The sequence below is a fragment of the Ranitomeya variabilis genome, chromosome 2 (assembly GCF_051348905.1).
Source record: "Ranitomeya variabilis isolate aRanVar5 chromosome 2, aRanVar5.hap1, whole genome shotgun sequence".
NCBI classification, from domain to species: Eukaryota; Metazoa; Chordata; class Amphibia; order Anura; family Dendrobatidae; genus Ranitomeya; species Ranitomeya variabilis.
This window is the reverse complement of record NC_135233.1, coordinates 723,587,556-723,614,843: the sequence shown is the minus strand read 5'-3', so window position 1 is coordinate 723,614,843 and position 27,288 is coordinate 723,587,556. Positions and strand designations below refer to the sequence as shown.

Here is a 27,288-nt window from a genome sequence, read left to right as displayed (position 1 = left end):
CGCAGCTGAAGGAGCGCTGCCTGCAATGAATGCCTTCCAATAATCTAATGTTATTACTGCCGTCAAGTCAAAATCAGTGCAGAGTAATAATGTGGAACAAATGCTTCAAGCGCATTGTCAAAGATGTGATGGAATGCGTTAAGAGTCATGAAGGAGTAATAAAACAAGAAAACAATGCTCCCTACAATGAAACCTGGTTCAGTTTGGCATGTCTTCCTCCTTGTTTTCTTAACTATAGGACAATGATGTTATTATTGGTGCATTGACATACAGTATCTTCGCTAAACCACTGTAATGCCTGTAGAGCTAGGTTGTAAGTCAATTCTGGGGATTGAGAAAATTTGCTCTAGTATTAAATGACCAAGACAGTGTAAGCATAGAATAAACTTATGACAAACCTTTTGGAAAGTGGCCTCCAGTAATTGTATTGTCCCATTTGTTGGCATTAATTCACATATCAAAAAATCGTAATGCTTTTTATGACAAAGTTTGAAATTAGATGTTTGTGTTCACATTTAATCTTTTTTTTGTCAAATTGACCAAAACCAAAGTCTGCTTGAACTCGCACACTGTTATTGATGAATACATAGTCATCCATTCATGACACTTCATATGAATGGGCCCTATCGCTAATCATTTGCCTCTCCATGTGCTAACAGACCCCATATGAACTGGGAATGAGATGGAAAAGCTTCATTAATGTGTAGGCTTAAGTATACTACACATTTATATTGCTGTCCTGCAATTTATCGCTTGGCCGACAGCCATCTCAGCCGACTCTCATACAAGAGTGCTCGATCAGCCATGCGCGCCTATTGTCCTGATGAGAAATCAGACGGCTGACTTGTCAGCCGGTGGCTTATCTCCATGAGAATAATGCGATTAACATAACAATCAGATATGTCTAATCGACATCTCCCCCAACCTTTAGTTGACCAGCGTACCCATACATTAGACTGTCGTCCGAAATAGTCAATATCTGAGGTTTCAACCAACATTGGTTTAATGTGTATGGAGGCCTGTAGCTCTTAAATTAAACCTTTCTGGGAATACGGAAGCTGGTGCAATCCACCAGTCCTAGTCCTTACGAGTTTCTGAAAACTACAGACCACATTAGAAGTGCTACATAAAGGTTTAATTAAAGGCTAAAAGTTCTATGCCGTGGTTGTGGACACTAGGTGTAAAATTATTTCAAATTAAAAATCCATTTGGATTCTACCCTTGATATACGTGCTATAAAGTTGCCGCCGCTCCAATACCGAACTATAGTCTCCAGACCCAAGAAGTTTGCTCCCTTAAGGTACCGTCACACTAGGCGATATCGCCAGCAATCCGTGACGTTGCAGCGACCTGGATGGCGATATCGCTGTATTTGACACGCAGCAGCGATCTGGATCCCGCTGTGAAATTGCTGGTCGCTGCTAGAAGGTCTGCACATTATTTGGTCGCTAGGTCGCCGTGTATCGCCGTGTTTGACAGCAAAAGCGACGATACCAGCGATATTTTACACTGGTAACCAGGGTAAACATCGGGTTACTAAGCGCAGGGCCGCGCTTAGTAACCCGATGTTTACCCTGGTTACCAGCGTAAAAGTTAAAAAAACAAACAGTACATACTCACCTGCGCGTCCCCCAGCCTCTGCTTCCTGACACTAAAGCGCCGGCCCTAAACTGAAAGTGAAAGCAACAGCGGTGACGTCACCGCTCTGCTGTTAGGGCCGGAGCTCAGTCAGCGTCAGGATGCAGAGGCTGGGGGACGCGCAGGTGAGCATGTACTGTTTGTTTTTTTAACTTTTACGCTGGTAACCAGGGTAAACATCGGGTTACTAAGCGCGGCCCTGCGCTTAGCAACCCGATGTTTACCCTGGTTACCCGGGGACCTCGGCATCGCTGGTCGCTGGAGAGCGGTCTGTGTGACAGCTCTCCAGCGACCAAACAGCGACGCTGCAGCGATCGGCATTGCTGTCGCTATCGCTGCAGCGTCGCTTAGTGTGACGGTACCCTTAAAAGAACAGTGGTGCTTAATAATATAATGTTGGGAGAGAGGTGGCCATTAAAACCCCTTTTGATGTTGATGATGTACTCGTTGTCTTATCTGCTCTTGAAGCCTTCTTATTGTACGGCATGCATATATTTTCCCACACTGGCAAATGATGGCGTATTTAATGCCTTTAGTATGGCAGGTAATATGGCCCAATTTGAAGTCTCTGTCCTGGTGTAGTTGTTAATCTCATTGCAGGGTTTTCTATAGCTTTTGGAGACATGTTTACAACCATAGCAAAATCCAATTAAAACAAACCAAACACTTAAAAAATTGGCCCAAGTTGTTGAGTCCAAGGTGATAACAAATAAGAGATCCTCCTTTTTCAGTGCCACTAACTGGGGTTCTTAACTGTATGTTCTATAAAGTTTCCTATATTTTTAGCCCTTCAAAAGACTAATTTGGGGCGGTCAGTAAGGGATTCTTAATATAGCTATTTGAATCCACAGGTTTATGGTAGCGTTTGGTGAAGATGGAATGATTCTGTAGAAAAATATTCAGATCAGGAAAATTAATAGTAGACTGGCTGTAAGTGAGGTTAAATTTGAGAAAAAGTTCATTTGATTTGAATTTATCTTGTCAATAATGGGCAAGAGAGATTCTTCCCAGCCTTTCCAGATGAAGATGATGGTCTATAAACCGCCAACACAGGGCTAGGTTTGACTGCATTTTGCCAATAGCGATGATGGTATGGTGTTCCCATATTCCCATACACAAATTGACTTAAATAGGGGCAAACCTGGTCCCCGTAGCGGTGCCCTAGGTTGATATTCAGTGTACAGTGCAGATACACTTTTTTTTTTTTTTATTGGTGTTCACTTACATATATACCTATTTTGCTGTTGATGTATACATACAGTAGTTTTTTGCAATTTGACACACTTGTGGGTTCTACATGTTCCTGGGAAGGGCATACTAGCTCAAAGGGTATATACCTATTTATGATCTCTTCTGTATCTTATTTAAGTTTGCACACGTTCGACAGGGTGTGCATCATACCTGTTTGCAGCTTTTGTTTCCTCCCATAGTCTGTCCTTCTGAAGGCTTTTAGCACAGGTGTCTTATTTTGTCTTGTTTATTGTTAAGAAGAGTTAGGACATGTGAAACGGGGTCAACCTATGTAATATTTGATCAGTGTATTAATTTAACACTGTAATTGTGCAAGACTTTTTTTTAATGATTTATTTTGGGGTGTGTGGCCTGCTCCTGAACTGTGCACCCACATCCACCATCTTTCACTAAAAAGTTTTAATTAAGAGCCAAGCCTGGACCCCCAACTCTTGCCCAGTTCGCATGAAGTCTGGGCACATGGAGAGTCCGTCATTAGTTAGTGCTATCATGATAAATTTACACCTTCTCCTGGATGGCTTTTACAGTTTTGATTGAAATAAAAATGTTAATGAAGTATTTTACGATTCATATGTAACAAACACATTTATTTATTAATTAGTGTGCCAGCACATTATGTAGGTATGTATGTATGGATGGATGGATTCCATGAAAGTATTGTTGTGCCGAAAATAGCCTTCAGATTAGTATGTCTTATTGTCTGGACCACATGTTCTATGTTCTTATTGAGTATAATGGCTCAGCACTAGTGCATATGCTGGAGTTTCCCAACTATGGGATATAACCCCCACCGATCACTAGAAATGGGGTCCTAAGTGATTTCACAGACCCATCTTTTGACTCGGATGACACCTTGCACCTTTTAGGACTCCAGTCAGCGCCCACGTCTTGCAGCACCTTTCATTAACTATTGGTTATTGTACTTTTTTCCCCTAACAGAACCATTTATATAGAACTGAGCTCAGAGCTGTGTTCTGTAAATATTAGTTTTGAGAAAATGCAGAATTAGAATTGTTCTTTCAGCACAAATCTATCTGAAATAGCTCTCATAGGAGCACACTGCTTTTAGGAGTTGTGTAATGGCTAATGGAAAGTGCTGCTTATGAAAACTTTATGGGTTTCCCTGGGTTTTATCAACAGATGTATTTTCTGCATTTTTCTTTATTGTTCGCTTTGTTTTTTTTTTTTGTTTTTTTTTTGTAGACTCATCATTTTTCTCTAAACTATTTTTTTTTTAAATTGCCCATTGAAATAGAGCTGCAGAACATATGCTGATGTTGCCTGCACTGATGGAACTAGTGCTGGGCACATTTTTCCCACTCTATGCACTGGTGGTCCTTCTAAACAAGGGCATAGTAATAAAGGGATTAAGAATTTTAGGGGGTTGTTTGGTATCAAATGACTCTTCATATCCCTAAAAAGGATCTGTAATGACCTGCCTAATGTGTAGGGACACCCCTCAAGTTCATTTATTCAGAAGAGCATACGCTTACAGAAGAGGGGGCACAGATGCAGCTTTTCAGGCCAGGAGCAGTTGCTGACAGTCTTATCCCTGTGCAAGTGTAATTATGTTCACACTTTGCGTTTTTTGGGAGTGCTTTTTTTCTGCTTTTTTTTTTTTTTTCATGCAAATTGTTTTGTTATATTTTACAGGACCAGAAGAAGCTATGAGATTTCAGAAATCTCACGCACGCACATTGTTTTGGCTTTTTTCTGACTCAATTGGTAAACTGCTGCGTTTTTTGAAAACTGCAGCATGTCACTAATTTCAGCATTTTTGCAGCTTTTTTTTTATACCCATGGTAATCAATGAGTAAGTGCAATAACTCGGGTATCGGGCTTTGTTGCTTTTTTGGTGCAGAAAAATCAGGGCTAAGCGGCTTCTTTACAGCCAAGGGAGCAGGTTTTGCCTGCATTAAAAAAAAAAAAAAAAACGCAGGAAAAACGCAACATGTGAACATAGCTTAATGTTGATATAATGCCACCTCTTTCTATAGTTACATAGGTTGAAAAAGACCTAGGTCCATCAAGTTCAACCTTTCTCCACCAACTGTACATTTTTTGTCATTAAATTATCTGTAACCCACAATGTTGTGGGTAGTGAGGAAATCGTCCAGCCCTTATTTGTTAAAAATCGCTGTTGGTGTCTGCCATTACTATTTCTTGATTGTGAATTTCCAAATTGAACAAATCTTAAACTTTCATATCTGGGGACTCATGATGTCATGTCTTTTTTTTCATATACAGGTCCTTCTCAAAAAAGTAGCATATAGTGTTAAATTTCATTATTTACCATAATGTAATGATTACAATTAAACTTTCATATATTATAGATTCATTATCCACCAACTGAAATTTGTCAGGTCTTTTATTGTTTTAATACTGATGATTTTGGCATACAACTCCTGATAACCCAAAAAACCTGTCTCAATAAATTAGCATATCAAGAAAAGGTTCTCTAAACGACCTATTACCCTAATCTTCTGAATCAACTAATTAACTCTAAACACATGCAAAAGATACCTGAGGCTTTTAAAAACTCCCTGCCTGGTTCATTACTCAAAACCCCCATCATGGGTAAGACTAGCGACCTGACAGATGTCAAGAAGGCCATCATTGACACCCTCAAGCAAGAGGGTAAGACCCAGAAAGAAATTTCTCAACAAATAGGCTGTTCCCAGAGTGCTGTATCAAGGCACCTCAATGGTAAGTCTGTTGGAAGGAAACAATGTGGCAGAAAACGCTGTACAACGAGAAGAGGTGACCGGACCCTGAGGAAGATTGTGGAGAAGGACCGATTCCAGACCTTGGGGAACCTGAGGAAGCAGTGGACTGAGTCTGGTGTGGAAACATCCAGAGCCACCGTGCACAGGCGTGTGCAGGAAATGGGCTACAGGTGCCGCATTCCCCAGGTAAAGCCACTTTTGAACCATAAACAGCGGCAGAAGCGCCTGACCTGGGCTACAGAGAAGCAGCACTGGACTGTTGCTAAGTGGTCCCAAGTACTTTTTTCTGATGAAAGCAAATTTTGCATGTCATTCGGAAATCAAGGTGCCAGAGTCTGGAGGAAGACTGGGGAGAAGGAAATGCCAAAATGCCTGAAGTCCAGTGTCAAGTACCCACAGTCAGTGATGGTGTGGGGTGCCATGTCAGCTGCTGGTGTTGGTCCACTGTGTTTCATCAAGGGCAGGGTCAATGCAGCTAGCTATCATGCTTCCATCGGCTGAAATGCTTTATGGAGATGAAGATTTCATTTTTCAGCACGACCTGGCACCTGCTCACAGTGCCAAAACCACTGGTAAATGGTTTACTGACCATGGTATTACTGTGCTCAATTGGCCTGCCAACTCTCCTGACCTGAACCCCATAGAGAATCTGTGGGATATTGTGAAGAGAAAGTTGAGAGACGCAAGACCCAACACTCTGGATGAGCTTAAGGCCGCTATTGAAGCATCCTGGGCCTCCATAACATCTCAGCAGTGTCACAGGCTGATTGCCTCCATGCCACGCCGCATTGAAGCAGTCATTTCTGCCAAAGGATTCCCGACCAAGTATTGAGTGCATAACTGAACATTATTATTTGATGGTTTTTTTGTTTGTTATTAAAAAACACTTTTATTTGATTGGACGGGTGAAATATGCTAATTTATTGAGACAGGTTTTTTGGGTTATCAGGAGTTGTATGCCAAAATCATCAGTATTAAAGCAATAAAAGACCTGACAAATTTCAGTTGGTGGATAAGGAATCTATAATATATGAAAGTTTAATTGTAATCATTACATTATGGTAAATAATGAAATTTAACACTATATGCTAATTTTTTGAGAAGGACCTGTATAGGATGCTTGATGTTGTTAAATAGGTTTTCCTTGTAGATGGAACTATTTGAAAGCCTCTTGACATAACAACTTTTCCTGCTCTTTATTAGCCGGGGAAAAAATCTGTAGTATAGTAGTTCTCTTCCCTTCAGGCTTACCTTGTCCTCCATAATGTTCCTTTACAAGTGTTGTAATAAACCAATCCCGTCATGTTGAAAATGAAGCCTCATGTACTGGCAGTCCTTTATAGATCAGGAAGAGCATGTTGTACAGCAGACTGATGTAAAAAATCTGTCACTACACAACCTTATTTGTAATTTAGTGGTCTAAATAGCTTACATGTTGGATGAGTGTGGGATCAGACAGCCATCTAAGTTCTTTATAGGGTCTTGTGGGAGGGGAGAATAGGGCAGTTCTTATTTATTTATTTATTTATTTTTTTGGTTTGGCCTATCTTTCTGTTATGCAGACAGTACCCTGCCAGATAAGTTTGACAACAGCTTTTCCTGCTCTCCCCATGGGCAGTGCATGAACAATCATCAGACCCTTCATGTAGGGGGGCCTCTTCGTATTTTTTTCTTACGAATATAATGGGTGGCCTACTAAAGGTACCGTCACATTAAGGCTACTTTCAGACATAGCGCATTTTTGAGCGCTATTTTGCGGGCGCTTTTCAAAAATGCGCAATGTCATTTTCGTCTGCCGGCAAAGTGAATGAGAAATTCACTTTGCCGTTCAGACACACCGCAAAAAAACGCGGCGCTTTTGTCTGCAAACACGCCGGCGTAAAAAGAATTGACATGTCAATTCTTTACGCAGCGGCGTGTCTGCGTATCCCCCTAGGGCCCCATATTACCGTCCACACACAGCGCCTTTGTCCTGGGTGTCGGCGTCTTTGTACGGAGGGGTTGACACCCAGGACCGGACGTGACGTCGGACAGGAAGAGGGAAGCCCCCGCCCCCCAGTGAAGCAGCATGGAGTCCTTAAACGTGGGGCTGCTGATCGATTTGGTGTGTGTGTGTGTGTGTGTGTGTGTGTGTGTGTGTGTGTGTGCGTGTCCCCATGCGACGCTAGTGCCACCACTGTGCTAAGTCGCCGTATGGGACTACTACTCCCATCCGGTATTAGGATGGGAGAGTTGTCCCTGTGTCCGGCGACTTAGCACAATTGTAAAGTTACACAAAACACCTACACACAATACACATACATGACACACAGTACATACAACACATAACACAGAGTATATACTCACCAACAGCACACTTGTAGGCGAAGCCCTCGATCCTCCAGGAAAAAATCCAAAAATAATAAACCAAATCCATACTCCCTGTCCGCAGAATCCATAAAACGAGCGTCCCACGCCGATCCCCTGCTCTCCGGCGATACACTGCCAGGAGCGAAGCTCCTGGCAGTGTATCGCGTACTGTTCCGGAGTTCAATGACTCCGGCGTCTCGGTTAACAGCAGTACAGCTGCGTTGAACTTTCCCACGCAGCACTGCCGTTAAGCGAGAGTGCCGGGGTCAATGACCGCCGGTAAACTCGCTCGCGCATGCGCAGTGACACACCGACAGGAACTATGGCTCCTGTCAGTGTGTTGCTGCAGCCGTGGAGAGCAGACATATCTCTGGATGTGTCTGTTCTCCATGGAAAATCTTGATACGTGGCACTTAAATATGTGGCAATTAAATACGTGACACGTGGCACTTATACGTGATACGTGTCACTTAAATACGTGGCACTGAAATACGTGATACGTGGCACTGAAATATGTGGCACGTGGCACTTTGATACGTGGCACTTTGATACGTGGCACGTGGCACTGAAATATGTGGCACGTGGCACTTTGATACGTGGCACTGAAATATGTGGCACGTGGCACTTTGATACGTGGCACGTGTCACTTAAATACGTGGCACGTGGCACTGAAATATGTGGCACGTGGCACTTTGATACGTGGCACGTGTCACTTAGATACGTGGCACGTGGCACTTTGATACGTGGCACGTGGCACTTTGATACGTGGCACTGAAATATGTGGCACGTGGCACTTTGATACGTGGCACTGAAATACGTGGCACGTGGCACTGAAATATGTGATACGTGGCACTTAAATACGTGGCACTTAAATACGTGGCACTGAAATACGTGGCACTGAAATACGTGGCACTGAAATATGTGGCACTGAAATATGTGGCACTGAAATACGTGGCACTGAAATACGTGATACGTGGCAAAGAAATACGTGGCACTTAAATACGTGGCACTTAGGCTATATTCACATTTGCGTTGTGCGCCGCATGCGTCCTTTTTTTGATTGATTTTGGACGCAGCAAAAATGCAACTTGCTGCGTCCTCTGCGGCCGGATGCGTGCGCTGCAGTGACGCATGCGGCGCAAAACGCAAGTGCGACGCATGTCCATGCGCCCCCATGTTAAATATAGGGGCGCATGACGCATGCGGCGCCCGACGCTGCGGCGCAGACCGCAAATGTGAACGTAGACTTAAATAGCTGGATAGAGCTGGATCCGCGGGCTGTGATCTGGCCTACGCTCAGCACTCTGCGGAGCGCTGTCATTCAAAACACGTCCACTCATTTTGGTGTTTAGTCCCAAAATGGAGGATGGAAGAAGAAAAGGGTTGGACAAGGAAATTACATCATTTCTTTTTTTTTTTCCCCCACTGCAGTTAAAGCTTTATTTGTGTCAAACACAGACAATCTGCAGAGAAAACTGCATAAAAAAACGCACTAAAAACCGCATCAAAAACGCACCAAAAATGCACCTGCGTTTTCTGCCAAGAGCTGCGGTTTTTGTCCTGAAAAAAAAAGGATTGAAATCAGGATCGTGTGAACATACCCTTACCGTACAGGGTTACGAGGGGGGGCGTCTGACTGACGCCTGCCCTAGTAACCTGGGGTTAGTGACAGTGGGGTTAGTAAACCCCAGCTGATGTCTGTTCCGCTTGCTGAGGCGTCTTTGGCTCAAGGCCATTGCAGCTGGCAGAATCGACATGATGTTAACTCCAGTGTGTATTGTATTCCGAGTCATAAAGACAGGAAATGACCTCAATGACTCTTTTTTTTTTTCCCCTTTTTTTTTTTTTTTCAAACAAACTTTATTTTCAGTACACAATGCTGAAAAAAACGCAGCTGCAAAAAACGCAGTGTGTGAAAGCAGCTGCGTTTTTTGCCTGCGTAAAAAAACGCAGGTAAAGCAGCAGCAAAATACGCGCGCGTAAAAATACGCAGCAAATATGCTGTGTGTGAAAGTAGCCTAAGCGACGCTGCAGCGATATAGACAACGATGCCGATCGCTGCAGCGTCGCTGTTTCGCCGTTGTGTGGTCGCTGGAGAGCTGTCACAGACAGCTCTCCAGCGACCAACGATGCCGAAGTCCCCGGGTAACCAGGGTAAACATCGGGTTACTAAGCGCAGGGCCGCACTTAGTAACCCGATGTTTACCCTGGTTACCAGTGTAAATGTAAAAAAAACCCAAACACTACATACTTACATTCCGGTATCTGTCGTGTCCCCCGGCGTCCGCTTCCCTGCACTGTGTAAGCGCCGGCCCTAAAGCAGAGCGGTGACGTCACCGCTGTGCTCTGCTTTACGGCCGGCGCTGACACAGTACAGGGAAGCGGACGCCGGGGGACGCGACAGATACCGGAATGTAAGTATGTAGTGTTTTGTTTTTTTTTACATTTACAAGTGACAGCTATTTATCTCTGCATGTTTGCTAATTTATTTCGATCATTGAGAAGTACTACCTCCTGGACTCGTATGATCAAAATGAGATTTATACCAATAAATTACAGGTTATACTTTAAAGTGGTATTCTCATGTTATGAAATTGGTATAGTTAAATCAGCATGAAAATAAGGCAGTTTTCAATCTGCTGCCATTCTCCTGCCCAACAGAGCTTTTATCCTACATAGTGTACAGCTTGTTGATGAGACTCGCTGACAAGATAGTTCGGGATACAGTAACATAGGCTCAGCAGTGGGACGAAGCTACTGAATCAGAACTGTCACTCAATGGGGACAGCCCACTTTCAACTAGCTGACAAGGAAGTGAAGGTCTGTTCAGATGTATGCTGCTGAAGCCACAACTTGAAAAGAACCCTTTAAACTTTTCCTACACTACTTTATATAAGTGTGTTTTGTTTCTATTGCCCTTTAACAGATGCCTACAGATTTGACTACATTTCCGGTGTGACAGATACCCTTTTATTTAAAAATACACAGATGTTTTTCTTCAAGTAATTGATCATGAGCTGTCATACCAGACACAGCTGATTGATAAGATTGTGTTTTGTTTTTTTCCTGCAGGAAAGCCGTAATTTTTTCCTGTTCTTATATAACCACTTTTAATGCTGCTTCAGCCCTGCTGCTAAATTAAACGGTTGCAAAGGGAGAAAATGTCAGTATCACAAGGCGCACATACCCCTTTTGACTCTCCAGCCAGGCACTGACATCCCAGTTTTCTCTGCCAGTCTTTTACAATATGGATTGCTTTGATAGTTTGATAAGTTCTGTGTATTCTGCCAATGCAGTATTCATTATACGGTTACTCTTATAAAACAGAAATGGTTTGAAAGAATTCTGTAAATCTACTGGAAATAAAATGTGTATCTTCTGAAATGGCACAAAGATGTCATGTACCTAGTTCTACCTTGTCCCCTTAGATTCAACTTCTAACAAGTCTTCTAGATGAGCACATGCAACAATATATGCAATGCACATTCTCTAATCGTATTGTATACGTCTCCTGGGAAGGATCAGAACATGGTTAATGCCCGGGGATATCCTTGGTGGCCTAGGTTAAGTGCGCTCTTTCCTTTTTAAAGAAAATGTCGAATAATCCGTATATCCGGACACTTGTTACTTTAATTGATTATTAGAGGAAGTTGTACAAATATGCTCATTACATTATCCCGTCAGTCCACAGCCAAGAGCACTTACATAGAGAAATCAATATAATGTATTGAATGCTTTTGTGTACACATACAGTGCCTAAAAGTAGTATTCAACCCCCTGCAGATTTAGCAGGTTTAATAAGATGCAAATAAGTTAGAGCCTTCAAACTTCAAACAAGAGCAGGATTTATTAACAGATGCATAAATCTTACAAACCAAAAAGTTTTGTTGCTCAGTTAAATATTTATAAATTTTAAACATAAAAGTGTGGGTCAATTATTATTCAACCCCTAGGTTTAATATTTTGTGGAATAACCTTTGTTTGCAATTACAGCTAATAATCGTCTTTTATAAAACCTGATCAGGCCGGCACAGGTCTCTGGAGTTATCTTGGCCCACTCCTCCATGCAGATCTTCTCCCAAGTTATCTAGGTTCTTTGGGTGTCTCATGTGGACTTTAATCTTGAGCTCCTTCCACAAGTTTTCAATTGTGTTAAGGTCAGGAGACTGACTAGGCCACTGCAACACCTTGATTTTTTGCCTCTTGAACCAGGCCTTGGTTTTCTTGGCTGTGTGCTTTGGGTCGTTGTCTTGTTGGAAGATGAAATGACGACCCATCTTAAGATCCTTGATGGAGGAGCTGAGGTTCTTGGCCAAAATCTCCAGGTAGGCCGTGCTATCCATCTTCCCATGGATGCGGAGAAACAGCCCCACAGCATGATGCTGCCACCACCATCATGCTTGACTGTAGGGATGGTATTCTTGGGGTCGTATGCAGTGCCATCCAGTCTCCAAACGTCACGTGTGTGGTTGGCACCAAAGATCTCGATCTTGGTCTCATCAGACCAGAGAACCTTGAACCAGTCAGTCTCAGAGTCCTCCAAGTGATCTTGAGCAAACTGTAGACGAGCCTTGACATGACGCTTTGAAAGTAAAGGTACCTTACGGGCTCGTCTGGAACGGAGACCATTGCGGTGGAGTACGTTACTTATGGTATTGACTGAAACCAATGTCCCCACTGCCATGAGATCTTCCCGGAGCTCCTTCCTTGTTGTCCTTGGGTTAGCCTTGACTCTTCGGACAAGCCTGGCCTCGGCACGGGAGGAAACTTTGAAAGGCTGTCCAGGCCGTGGAAGGCTAACAGTAGTTCCATAAGCCTTCCACTTCCGGATGATGCTCCCAACAGTGGAGACAGGTAGGCCCAACTCCTTGGAAAGGGTTTTGTACCCCTTGCCAGCCTTGCGACCCTCCACGATCTTGTCTCTGATGGCCTTGGAATGCTCCTTTGTCTTTCCTATGTTGACCATGTATGAGTGCTGTTCACAAGTTTGGGGAGGGTCTTAAATAGTCAGAAAAGGCTGGAAAAAGAGATAATTAATCCAAACATGTGAAGCTCATTGTTCTTTGTGCCTGAACTACTTCTTAATACTTTAGGGGAACCAAACAGAATTCTGGGGGGTTGAGGGGTTGAATAATAAATGACCCTCTGAAAAAACTTTTCCCAATTTAAAAAAAAAAAATAAACAAAGAAATAACATTCTTTTTTTGCTGCAGTGCATTTCACACTTCCAGGCTGATCTACAGTCCAAATGTCACAATGCCAAATTAATTCCAAATGTGTAAACCTGCTAAATCTGCAGGGGGTTGAATACTACTTGTAGGCACTGTAGAATTTTATTTTTAGGCAGTGGGGGAACACCTATAAATTATTGCTTGCTTAGTATGCTTTGTATACATATCTGCAAACAATTCAAGATTCTGGTAGCAAAGGCTAGATATCTTAGGTTCATTCAAAACTTTATTATTAATAATAAAATGAGTAGAGCTCTCCCTCAATTCGGCGTATGGCTGCTTTTTCTCTTGGCACACCACCTTTGACAGTACTACTACAACTTTTACGTTAAAATAGATTTTCCAGTAAAGTGAAAACTTGAAGTAGGAGACTGAAAGGAAAAATATTAGTGTTATTCATATTGATAATATTTACCCCCTTGGCTTTTTACTCATTTTGTTAATTACAACCTGTGTTCAAATATTTTTGTAACCCGATTTGTGTCTTGCAACAGCACTAAACAGTCAGAGTTCGTGATGTGAGAAAAATATAGGCATAAATTAAATTTATGGCATCAAATAACTAATAATTGGCATGTGTATAAGTATTCACCCTTTTGCTATGAAGCCTCTAAAAATTTCTGGTGCATGTAGTTGCCTTCATAAGTTACATGCTTACTAAAAGGTAGTCCACCTGTGTGCAAGCTAAGTCTCACATGGTCATAAGTCAGTATATACACACCTCTGAAAGGCCACAGAGGCTATAACACCATGAGGACCAGGGAGATTGCCACACAAGTCAAGGGCAAAGTTGTTGAAAAGTTAAAGTCAGGGTTAGGCTATAAAAAAAAATAAAAAAAAAAATATCCAAATCTCTGATACCCCAGAGCACCATCAAATCTTTTATCGTCAAATGGAAAGAACATGATACCACAAGAAACTTGCCAAGAGAGGGCGGCCCACCAAAACACCCAGCCCGAGCATTAATCAGACAGGCTGCACAGAGTCCAAAGGTAACCTTGAAGGAGCTGCAGAGTTCCCAAGCAGAGACTGGAGTATCTGTCCATACTACCACAATAAGCTGTATACTCCGTAGGGGTGGCATTTATGGAAGTGTGGGTAGAAAAAAGCCTTTAGTTACACGCACAAATTGTAGAGCTCGTTCTGAGTTTACCAAGTGGCATGTGGGAGACTCACCAAGTGGCATGTGGGAGACTCCCCAAATGTATGGAGGAAGGTGCGGAGGTCAAATGAGACCAAAATTGAACTTTGGCCATCAAGGTAAACACTATGTTTGGTGTCAAACCAACACAGCATATCACCCCAATAATACCATCCCCACAGTGAAACATGTTGGTGGCAGCATCATGCTGTGGGGATGTTTTTTGCGGGAGAAGGGACCGTGAAATCAAACAGAGTAGAGGGGAAGATTGATGGTGCGAAATACAGGGTATTCTTGAGGAAAACCGGTTTCAGTCTGTCAGTGATTTTAGACTAGGATGGAGATTCATCTTCCAACGAAACAATGACCCAAAGCATACTACTGAAGCAACACTAGAGTGGTTTATCAGGAAACATGTAAGTGTTTTGGAGTGGCCTAGTCAAAGCTCAGACCTTAATCCAATTGAGAATCTGTGGTCAGAGTTGAAGATTGCCGTTCACCATAGGAAACCATCTAACTTGAAAGAACTGGAACCTTGAGGAATGGGCAAAAATCCCAGTGGCAAGATGTGGAAAGCTCAGTCTTATCCAAATCTACTTGCAGCTGTAATTGACGCAAAAGGAGGCTCTAAAAAGTACTGACTTTACGGTGGTGAATAGTCATGCACACTGAAGTTTTCAGTTATTTTGTGCTATTTTTATTTGCTTCACAAAAAAGGAAACCAAATGTTCACATTTGTAGGCATTTTCTGTATATGAACTGATGCAAACCCTCAAACTGAAATTCCAGATTGTGAGGTAGCAAAACATGGAAAATGCCAAGGGTTGTAAATAATTTCGCAAGCCACTGTATGTACCCTGAGTACATCTGATTGTCCCACCTCCTTGGTCTGCTTGGTCTGTAGGATCTATGACGAGAGTTTGTGTTGTGGAGGCACGGTTGTCAGTGGGTGCTCTGCTGGCCTGGCTGTCTTTAGAAAGACTGCATGGACCAGGGCTCATCCTGCTGAACGTCCACTCTGCTTTCCCATGGGCAGACTAGTACTCAGACAACACAGGGTGAGGGTAAAACTGTGGCAATACTTTATTGAACCTCCAACAGACACGAATCTGTAATAACCTATATTGCATTTCCCTCAAATACACAAGATTTGCAAATTAGAGACTCTCACTTCCGCTGGCTCATCGGGATTTGGGCAGCTGTGACTTCAGGGCTTCAAGAACCAACTACCACCCTGCTTTTGGTGGGCACCCACATAGAGGAAGTAGTGGCAAACTTGGGAAGTTGACAGTTTATTGAGGTATGTGGCCAGTTGATGTCATTGTCCCAACCTGGGTGCTCCAAATGTCACCATGTGCTCAGTGATGATCAGTGGATCAAATCTGTATTCCTTTGGCTGTTGTTTAAGTCTCTGTAATAATTATAGGGGATAACTCAGGAGACTCTTTGCATGGAACAAGATAACTACAGGACACAGTTTGATAAGTGGTAAAGTCTATATTATCACACGGTGATTCAAACAGGTGCAGAGAGAAACTCAAGTCCACAACACTTGGTGCAAATATCAAATGCAGCTCAGCAGTCTATAGGAAACTTTGGAGGAAAATGCAATCCCTCAGAAAGTCTATGAAGCACAATTATTCTTGAGGATACTTGACACAAATAAGTCCTTGCTTAGTCCAAAGCACAGATAGATATGCTTATAAGGCAGTTCAAATAATATATTCGCTCAACCAGGGAGGTCTGGGTAATAGTCTCAGGTTCTTGCAGAGCAGAAACAGCTTACATGTCCAGCAAATGCAGATGGAAGCAAACACGAGCAGCAGATGGAGGATTACTGGAACTGGTGTATGCAGCAGGAACTCAGAGCAGAGTAGCAGGATAACCCCACAGGTTCACAGGAGCAGGTATATAGCCAGGGAGTCACCAGAGGTCAGGAGCTGGATGCAAGGCAGAGTACTCTAGCACAGACTGAAGGCTGGGGTGGAGTTTTATAGCAGGAAGACACAGTGCACAGGAGACCAAAGACGCCATCTTGGAAAAGGGCAGTAATGCACAAAAAGGTAATAAAAAATTTTCAGAGTCCTGACATTACTCCCTCCTTAGAAGCGGCCTCAGGACGATCCTGGACCTGGTTTCTCAGGGAATCTCTGATGAAAACGAGAAATCTTCTGTTGGGCATTGATGTTTTCCACAGGTTCCCAAGAGTCTTCCTCAGGGGGATATCCCTGCCATCTTATCAGATATTGGAGCCGATTCCTGCGAATCCTGGAATCAATAATTTCCTCCACCACAAATTGTTCTTGCCCATCAATCACCACAGGCTGCGGAGGTGGCACAACACGTCCCTGGAAGGTATTAGGAGATACAGGCTTTAGTAAAGATGCATGAAAAACTGGGTGTACCTTCATAGTCCTAGGCAGCTTCAGCCGGCAGGCCACAGAGCTCACAATACCGTTGATCTTCAAAGGGTCAATGAATTTCTGTCCAAGTTTTTGTGAAGGAACATTCAAATTCAGATTCTTAGTGGCTAACCACACGGAATCTCCTACCTTGAACATGGGTGCAGGTTTACGGAATCTATCAGCCGATCTGTTATAACGTTCTTCAGTTGTGGTCAGGGATTCCTTCAGAACCTCCAGATTTTGCCTCATCGCAGTCAGTCTTTCCTCCACTGCCGGAACCGGAAAATTACATGGAGACCTAGGTAAGATACACGGATGATAACCCAGATTGGCAAAGAAAGGTGTAAATTTAGTGGAGGCGCTCTGAGAATTGTGTTATGAAAATTCGGCTAACGGCAGCAACTCCAACCAATCATCCTGGAGATGGCTGACATAGCATCTTTAGATATTGTTCCAGCGTCTGGTTGGTACGCTCAGTCTGACCATTTGTCTGGGGATGGTAAGCGGAAGAGAGACAGACCTTAATATTATTGAGTGCAGAGCAAAACCCCTTCCAGAATCTTGAAGTGAACTGCACTCCACGGTCAGAGATGATCTCATCCGGAACCCCATGCAACCAAAAGACATTCTGTATAACCAAGTTCACTGTATCTTTAGCTGAGGGGAGGCTGGTGCACGGAACAAAATGAGTAGCTTTAGTCAGGCGATCGACTACCACCATGATTGTATTCATGCCCCCGATGTAGGCAGCTCCACAATAAAGTCCATTGATGTAGACCCCCAAGGGCGGGACGGAACAGGTAATGGTTGTAGAAGACCCGTAGGTGCCACATGAGGAGTCTTGTAACGAGCACATACCTCGCAAGAGAGAACATAGTCCTTGGTATCCTTCAGGCAAGTTGGCCACCAGAAGAATCAGCTCAGGAACTCTTGTGTCTTCTGTACCCCCCTGTGACTAGCCAACTTGGAGTCATGTACCAACTTGAGGATCTGCAGACGGACGACCTCAGGGACGTAGATACGTCGATCTCTGAACCACATGCCAGAATAGCCCCCAAAGCATTATCAGAAGCGTCCACCTCCACAATGAAAGAAAGTGTTGGATCTGGGTGTATCAACAGCGGTGCTGATGTGAAACAGATCTTAAGCCGATCAAAAGCTTCTTGAGCCTGTGATGACCACATCAAAAATTTCTACAGACGCTTCATTCAAAATTTTTCTGATATTGTCCGTCCCATTACTTCCTTGACAAAGAAGGAAAAGTCCTTCTTTGTTAAGGAAGTAATGGGACGGACAATATCAGAAAAATTTCGAATGAAGCGTCTGTAGAAATTTGCAAAACCAATAAAATGTTGGACCTCCTTAACGTTCTTGGGTACCGGCCAGTCAAGGATAGCCTGAATCTTACCAGATTCCATGTTCAGCCCCTGGGGAGAGATGATATAACCTAAGAACTGTATCTCAGAACAATGGAACTCGCATTTCTCCGGCTTAATATACAGATGGTTCTCTTTCAGACGTCTTAAAACAGTTTTGACATGTTCTTCATGTTCCTGTAGAGAGTCAGAAAAGATTAATATATCGTCCAAATAGATCACTACAAACTGGTCCAACAAATCTCTGAAAATGTCATTAGCAAGGTGTTGAAACGTTGCAGGGGCGTTACAAAGCCCGAAGGGCATCCCTAAATATTCAAAGTGTCCATACCGGCATCTGAATGCTGTCTTCCACTCATCCCCTGTATGAATACGCACCAAATTATAAGCCCCACGAAGGTCCAGTTTAGAGAACACCTTAGCATGGCGGACTCTTTCCAAGTCATTCGGGAATCAGAGGCAAAGGGTAACTGTTTCGTACGGTTACCTTATTGAGTTTCCGATAGTCAACACAGGGTCTCAGGGTCCCATCCTTCTTCTTTACAAAAAAGATAGTTACATATAGTTACATAGTTAGTAAGGCCGAAAAAAGACATTTGTCCATCCAGTTCAGCCTATATTCCATCATAATAAATCCCCAGATCTACGTCCTTCTACAGAACCTAATAATTGTATGATAAAATATTGTTCTGCTCCAGGAAGACATCCAGGCCTCTCTTGAACCCCTCGACTGAGTTCGCCATCACCACCTCCTCAGGCAAGCAATTCCAGATTCTAACTGCCCTAACAGTAAAGAATCCTCTTCTATGTTGGTGGAAAAACCTTCTCTCCTCCAGACGCAAAGAATGCCCCCTTGTGCCCGTCACCTTCCTTGGTATAAACAGATCCTCAGCGAGATATTTGTATTGTCCCCTTATATACTTATACATGGTTATTAGATCGCCCCTCAGTCGTCTTTTTTCTAGACTAAATAATCCTAATTTCGCTAATCTATCTGGGTATTGTAGTTCTCCCATCCCCTTTATTAATTTTGTTGCCCTCCTTTGTACTCTCTCTAGTTCCATTATATCCTTCTTGAGCACCGGTGCCCAAAACTGGACACAGTACTCCATGTGCGGTCTAACTAGGGATTTGTACAGAGGCATAGGTGCCCCTGCTGGTGAGGAAGAAGGACGTATGAAGCCTTTGGCCAGATTTTCATCAATATACTCCTTTAAGGCTTGAAGCTCAGGTGCCGCCAAAGGGTATACGTTACCAAATGGAATAGCTGCCCCAGGAAGCAACTCATTTGGACAGTCATAATGCCTGTGTGGAGGAAGCTGATCTGCATTCTTCTTGTTACAGATGTCAGAGAACTCTTTATATGCTGGAGGTAGAGAAAATATCTGTACATGTGGTTCTGTAGCTGTGGACTCAGGGACAGCTTCTGTTAAAGCTGAGTTGCTCCTTGTTGGAAAGATAATCTCCTTGGTCTCCCAGTTGATAATTGGGTTCTGAGAACGCAACCAAGGAATGCGTAAAATCACAGGAAAATGAGGAGAAGAAATTAGCAAGGAAGAAAGTTGCTTCTGATGATTAGGCTCCAACAAAATTTCAAGGGGTACGGTCTCCTGATCCACAGGCCCAGAGATTAAAGGTGACCCATCCACTGTTTCCATGGTAATTGGAGAGGCTCTTTGCTGAATTTCAATACCATGTTCCTTGGCAAATGCGATATCCATGAAATTGCCACCTGCACCAGAGTCAATCATAGCTGCACTGGAAATCCACTGTCCTGAACACAGGATCTTAATAGGGAGAGAACAGTGAGAGTTCTTTTCCTTAAGCTCCTTGGGGGGGGTGAAGTCATAGAAAGTGAATGGAATACAGCGTTTAAAGGCAGGCTACATTTAGAGATATCAGATGCATCATCACAGTTGTCATACTCCCCTACTGCTGCTAGCACCTTGTTAGGCCGTCTAGGACACTTAGGACAATTGATCAAGAAGTGGTCAGACTGGCTGCAGTAGAAACATAGACTTTCACGAAGGCGATGCTCCCGGCGCTCATTGATCTCGCGCCTCTGAACGGAATCAATTTGCATGGGCACCTCTACCTGCAGGCTCTTTGGAAGGAAGGGAAAAGTTAGAAATACGGTTATATGCAGCAAACTTCTCCTGCCTACGCTCAGTAAGGCGAATGTCAATGCACACACAATGCTGTATAAATGTCTCTAGCTCTTGTGGTGACTCAGAGCAAGCTAGTTCATCTTTTACAATACTAGACAGACCCCTTTTAAAAATAGGCAATTGTGCATAACTGTCCCAATTGGTATCTACCGCTAATCTCCTGAATTCAGTAGCATACTCAATAACAGAACGTTTTGCCTGGCGTAAAGACAATAAAGCAGATTCAGCGGTTGCACGGCAATTAGGATCATCAAACATTAATGCCATAGCAACCAAGAAATCATCCAAGTTATTTAACCATGGATCACGAGACTCCATCATCGGATTCGCCCAGGCGAGCGCTCGTGCAGTCAGCAGCATTATTACACACAATACTTTGGATCTGTCATTAGGAAAATGGTCAGCATGCACATCAAAATATAGCATACATTGATTCACAAAGCCACGAAATTTGTCGTGATCACCATTAAATCTGAATGGGGGCAACTTAGGTGGGCTAGCTGGTGGTGGTTGCCCAGAGGGAAAAGTCGCTTGCGCAGCTATTTGTGTGCTTATGTCCTGAAAAGTCCGTCCATACAGGGACTGTATGCCAGCAAGTTTGTTTTCTTGGGCTGCCACGCGGGTGCTTAAGTCCTGCAAATTCTGTCCAAACACTTGTTGATTGAGTTCATAGCTTCCAAACGTGGGCTGCCACGCGGGTGCTTAAGTCCTGCAAATTCTGTCCAAACACTTGTTGATTGAGTTCATAGCTTCCAAACTTCTTTTGTAGACCTTCCACATCTTTCTGCAGTGATCTAATTATGGAAAACACCTGCTCTAGTCTGCTTTCTGCAGTCATTGTTCCAGCAGTCTCCTTTTTTTTTCTTTTAGACTTGAGTATCCTGTAATAATTATAGGGGATAACTCAGGAGACTCTTTGCGTGGAACAAGATAACTACAGGACACAGGTTTATAAGTGGTAAAGTCTATATTATCACACGGTGATTCAAACAGGTGCAGAGAGAAACTCAAGTCCACAACACTTGGTGCAAATATCAAATGCAGCTCAGCAGTCTATAGGAAACTTCAGAGGAAAATGCAATCACACAAAGTCTATGAAGCACAATTATTCTTGAGGATACTTGACACGAATAAGTCCTAGCTTAGTCCAAAACACAGATATATATGCTTATAAGGCAGTTCAAATAATATCTTGGCTCAACCAGGGAGGTCTGGATAATAGTCTCGGGTTCTTGCAGAGCAGAAACAGCTTACATGTCCAGCAAATGCAGATGAAAGCAAACACGAGCAGCAGATGGAGGATTACTGGAGCTGGTGTATGCAGCAGGAACTCAGAGCAGAGTAGCAGGATGACCACACAGGTTCACAGGAGCAGGTATATAGCCAGGGAGTCACCAGAGGTCCGGAGCTGGATGCAAGGCAGAGTACTCTAGCACAGACTGAAGGCTGGGGTGGAGTTTTATAGCAGGAAGACACAGTGCACATTAGACCAAAGGCGCCATCTTGGAAAAGGGCAGTAATGCACAAAAAGGTAATAAAAAATGTTCAGAGTCCTGAGAGTCTCACTGGAAATTAAGGCAGATCCCCCTTTTATAGTTCATAGCTTTATTCAAGCATTTTTCTGCAGCATTGAGGGACGGTGGCAGGAGCTCATTTCTTGTTGTTCATAGATTCATCGTTTTGTCTTTTAATGTTGCAGGACCACAAGCTGCATAGACTGAAACAATGGATAACCAACATATTACCAAACATTGATTGTTCAATTTGTCCCCCAAGGATAGCGCAACAATGAACTGTAGGAGCTGATATAATAGGTAAACAGCAGCCATTAAAAGGAACCTGTCACCCCCAAAATCGAAGGTTAGCTAAGCCCACCAGCATCAAGGGCTTATCTACAGCATTCTGTAATGCTGTAGATAAGCCCCTGATGTATCCTGAAAGATGAGAAAAAGAGGTTATATTATACTCACCCTGGGGCAGTCCCGGTACGGTTCTGGTCCAATGGGCGTCGCAGTCTGGCCCGGGGCCTCCCATTTTCTTGCGATGACTTCCTCTTCTTGTATTCACGCTCCGGCGCAGGTGTACTTTGTCTGCCCTGTGGAGGTGAGAGAGGCCCGGCGCTTGCGCACTGCATTACTTTACTCTGTCCTCAACAGGACAAAGTACGCCGCAGCGTGAATACAAGAAGAGGACGTCATCGTAAGAAGATGGGAGGCCCCGGACCGGGCCGCGACCGCCCCTTGGTGAGTATAATCTAACCTCTTTTTCTCCTCTTTCAGGATACATCGGGGGCTTATCTACAGCATTACAGAATGCTGTAGATAAGCCCCTGATGCTGGTGGCCTTAGCTCACCTTTGATTTTGGGGGTGACATGTTCCCTTTAAACAATTCAACAGGCATCAATTTTAGTCAACTTTCAGGCTTTTATTAACAGTGGCTTAGGTCTCCAGACTTACTGGAAAATACGTCTGCCATAATTAAGATTAAACGCTGTGTCGTCACATGTATGTGTATGTACATATTTATGTATATTAGACAGGAAAAAAAGATACAAATAAAAGAAACTGAAAACACAATAAAATAAAATAAAAAAAAAAAAAAACCTTGACAACTTCCAAAAGCCTGCCCCATCCTGTGACAGTGATGGTGCTACTGAATTGTATTATTGTATCATCACTTTAGATGAAGGAAATATTGTGAAATATCTTAAAAATTTGTTTAATGTGCCTTTTTCCCCCTGATTTATAAAATGTATAATTTTTTCAGGTAACATCCAAGGAGCAACAATTGTGGATTCTCTTGATACTTTGTTCATAATGGGAATGATGGATGAGTTCAAGGATGGTAAAGAATGGGTGGAGAAGAATCTAGATTTCAATGTGGTGAGTTTGAACGCACGTCTTTAATGGTTTCCATTTAGTCCACTTTTGCATATGTTTGGTCCAAAGTTAAATGTATGATATCCAATATATTTTAGTCTGTGTTTAAAGGGTTTGAACACTGTCTTTAATTTAACAAGTGGAACATGTTTGGCATTAGCTAATATTTAGGTAATCAAGGTCATTCTTTGTGAAGTTTTCAGATATGCAGGATAGAAGATGAAGGCACACTGATCGGTGAAAAAAAACTTCTTTATTATTTACCTGGGCTTATTGAAGCTGTGAAGGACACCCAGTTCCTCCCACGTCCCCAATCCTTGACGTCACTACACAGGCACAGCTCTCCGGCGCCCCCTTTGTCTCTCAGGTCAATAAGGGAACTGCACCTAGAGCAAATGGCCGCCGGGGAGACTGCCCCGTTACCCACACTGGGTATTCTAAGATTCACAATCAGAGTAAAAGGATCAGCCCAAAATTAATTTAAGATTTAATTGCCTTAAGGGCGCACTAGGTAATTACAAGAAATATACAGTTAAAATCTATCAAGAGATAGTCAGAGTAAAATATAACAATAATAATACAAGGCTTAGAGGTATAAAGCTGGAGGTCAATTTACCAGGTTGAACGTCACTTGTGCAAGCCGGGGGGGCTCTGCGCTCCACAGGTAGACAGCTTAGTTGCCGGGCAGCCCCCAGAAAGCGTGTGCTTGCCCCCCTCTGACTGGCCTGCCCTCTTTCGTAGTTCCTCAGTTAGTCGTCTTCTTCTGTGTGTGTCACTCTCCTCAGCTCTTAAACCTTCCGTGTCCCTCCCCCCTGTAACTGGGTAGGCTAGCAATCTCCACCCCTCAGCATTCCTGCAAGATTTATTCCAATATCTAATAAATGAGATAACTGCTCTCAGGGTGATCGGATCAATACACGGGTGGTACCAGCGCATGAGGTTTGTTCTGCCAGTCGTATAGGGATCAAACCTGGACCCATTCGGTCGCTGTCGGAGGCTGATCTCTATATCTCAGGTTTCAGAACTCCCACGGACCCGGGAGTTGCACTGTCAGATGCACAATTTATTTAGGGCAAGGGGGATATTTTTTATGAGCCGGTACCTCGGATGATGCGTCCGTAATTCATGATTCCATGTTGGAGATGGTTTGACTGGAAGGCCACAGTAGACGTGTATCCTGTGGCCACTTGACATGCGTGCTTTAATTGAGCCCCCAGGTGCCTCTTTGTCCCCTGCTGGTGTGGCTTCCTCATTGAGCTTTGAAGTACCTTCTGCCTGCTACACTGAGCTCAGTCCATTACCATACTAAAAGGAACTTTATCCCCTTTCTGACCTCGGACGGGATAGTACATCCGAGGTCAGAAGCCCCGCTTTGATGTGGGCTCCGGCGGTGAGCCCGCATCAAAGCCGGGACATGTCAGCTGTTTTGAACAGCTGACATGTGCCCGTAATAGGCGCGGGCAGAATCGCGATCTGCCCGCGCCTATTAACTAGTTAAATGCCGCTGTCAAACGCAGACAGCGGCATTTAACTACCGCATCCGGCCGGAAATGATCGCATCGCCGACCCCCGTCACATGATCGGAGGTCGGCGATGCTTCAGAATAGTAACCATAGAGGTCCGTGAGACCTCTATGGTTACTGATCCCCGGCAGCTGTGAGCGCCACCCTGTGGTCGGCGCTCACAGCACACCTGATTTTCTGCTACATAGCAGCGAACATCAGATCGCTGCTATGTAGCAGAGGCGATCGCGCTGTGCCTGCTTCTAGCCTCCCATGGAGGCTATTGAAGCATGGCAAAAGTAAAAAAAAAAAAAAAAGTAAAAAAAAAAATGTGAAAAAAAAAATATAAAAGTTCAAATCACCCCCCTTTCGCCCCAATCAAAATAAATCAATAAAAAAAATTCAAACCTACACATATTTGGTATCGCCGCGTTCAGAATCGCCCGATCTATCAATAAAAAAAAAAGCATTAACCTGATCGCTAAATGGCGTAGCGAGAAAAAAATTTGAAACGCCGGAGTTGCGTTTTTTTGGTCGCCGCGACATTGCATTAAAATGCAATAACGGGCGATCAAAAGAACGTATCTGCACCAAAATGCTATCATTAAAAATGTCAGCTCGGCATGCAGAAAAATAAGCCCTCAACCGACCCCAGATCATGAAAAATGGAGACGCTACGAGTATCGGAAAATGGCGCAGTTTTTTATTTTTTTATTTTTTTTTACCAAAGTTTGGAATTTTTTTTCACCGCTTAGGTAAAAAATAACCTAGTCACGTTAGGTGTCTATGAACTCGTAGTGACCTGGAGAATCATAATGGCAGGTTAGTAAAAAAATAAAGTAAAAAATAAGCCCTCACATGGCCAAATTGACGGAAAAATAAAAAAGTTATGGCTTTGGGAAGGAGGGGAGTGAAAAACGAACACGGAAAAACGGAAAATCCCAAGGTCATGAAGGGGTTATTCATGAGAAAAGGTGGGGGCCAGGAGCGCTCATCCCTGCAGATGTGTGACCAGGTGGATTGATAGGGGACAAAATGGAGTCACGCCAATCTGTTAGTATGCCCGTATCCAAGATGGCGGCTGCTCCCTCATCACAGAAGCGTAGTGCATACACGAAACGGCCGTAGTCTGCACGGTCACCCGCTCTACCCCGCCTTCATGACTTTTTTTTTTCAACTAATAAAGAAGGTTTTTTTCACCGATCAGTGTCCACGGAGAGCCACCCTTCATCTTCTGCCCTGCATATCTGAATGAGCTCATCTGCTGGGGTGTTCACATGCATCTATGAGTCTTCGGTGCAAGAAGCAATCTGTCCGCAAGCCAGGGTGGATTGATTTAAATCACGCCGATTTAAATCATGATTTAAATCACGATTTAAATCAAAAGATTTTTTTCTATTTAAATCGGATCGATTTAAATCATGATTTTAATCATGATTTAAATCACTGATTTAAATCAAAAGGTTTTTTTTAATATAAATCACGATTAAAATGAGAAGTGAGAGCAGTGCGCATGTGTGCCCATAGTTACACGGACGAAACTAGGGGCAACGATCTAACGCCAGGGTGAGGGGGGGACCCCAAAGTAAGTAAAAATCTTTTTTGTTTTACTATATGGCAATAGGTAGGTGTTTAAAAGCAGCATGTCTTAATTGTATAAGCTATTAATAGCCTCCACATTTTGTTCATACTGCCCCTTTAATTCCACACTTCTAGCTTGGTTTCACTTTTGGTTTAGTTTCTTTTTCCATTCAGTTGACATGCCCAAACTTGTTGGATAGTCAGCATCCTACAGAAACCTCTGGAAGAGCATGGCATTGTGAATGTTACACATATACAGCCTTTATTCTACTGAGTTAAACAACTCAGCTTTATCTCATGATGGAAGAACCTTTGGATGGTAAAATATTTTCCTCAAAAAGCAGTTTATTGAAAAAAATCCGATTTAAATCAAAAAAATCCGATTTAAATCAAAAAAATCCGATTTTTTTGATTTTTTTTAAAAAACATTGATTTTTATCCACCCTGCCGCAAGCTGAATCCTATGCTTGCGTGGAGGTATGTGAGTTCTAGTGCCGGTTTTTCTTTTTTTTTTTTTTTGTGAAGTTTTGGCCACTTTTTAGTGCAGCCTTCCTCCAAGACTGGAATTTTACAATTCTGACCAGTGTCACTTTGAGGTAGTAACTCAGGAACGCTTAAATGGATCCCACTGATTCTGAGATTGTTTTTTTTCGTGACATAATATACTTCATGATAATGGTAAAATTTGTTCGATGTGACTTGCGTTTTTGTGGAAAAATATGCAAATTTTGAAAATATGGCAATTTTCAAGCCTTTTATTTGTATTCCCTTAAATCAGCGTTGTTACTGAAACTGATAAATAACACTTCTCACATGTCTAATTTACATCAGCACAATTTTTGAAACATCATTTTTTTTCTTAGTAAATTAAAAGTTAAAAGGTAGCCAGCTATTTCTCATTTTTATAACAATTTACAAAACCATTTTTTGGGACCAAATTACATTTTTAAGTTACTTTGAGGGGCCTATAAGATCAGACGATCTCAGCTTGAAGTTCCCTAAGGGGACTATGAAATACAGTAAAAAGTGATTTATTTATT

The 27,288-nt window shown here is 43.0% G+C and overlaps 1 protein-coding gene across 1 annotated transcript in view; it reads left to right on the top strand.

Moving 5' to 3' along the window:
• MAN1A1 (mannosidase alpha class 1A member 1) overlaps nucleotides 1–27,288 on the top strand; it is a 248,095-nt gene that overhangs the window by 86,252 nt on the left and 134,555 nt on the right. The window contains exon 3 of the mRNA XM_077289550.1: nucleotides 23,053–23,168. Coding sequence (XP_077145665.1) covers nucleotides 23,053–23,168 — 116 coding nt within the window. The remainder of the gene's footprint in view (nucleotides 1–23,052; nucleotides 23,169–27,288) is intronic.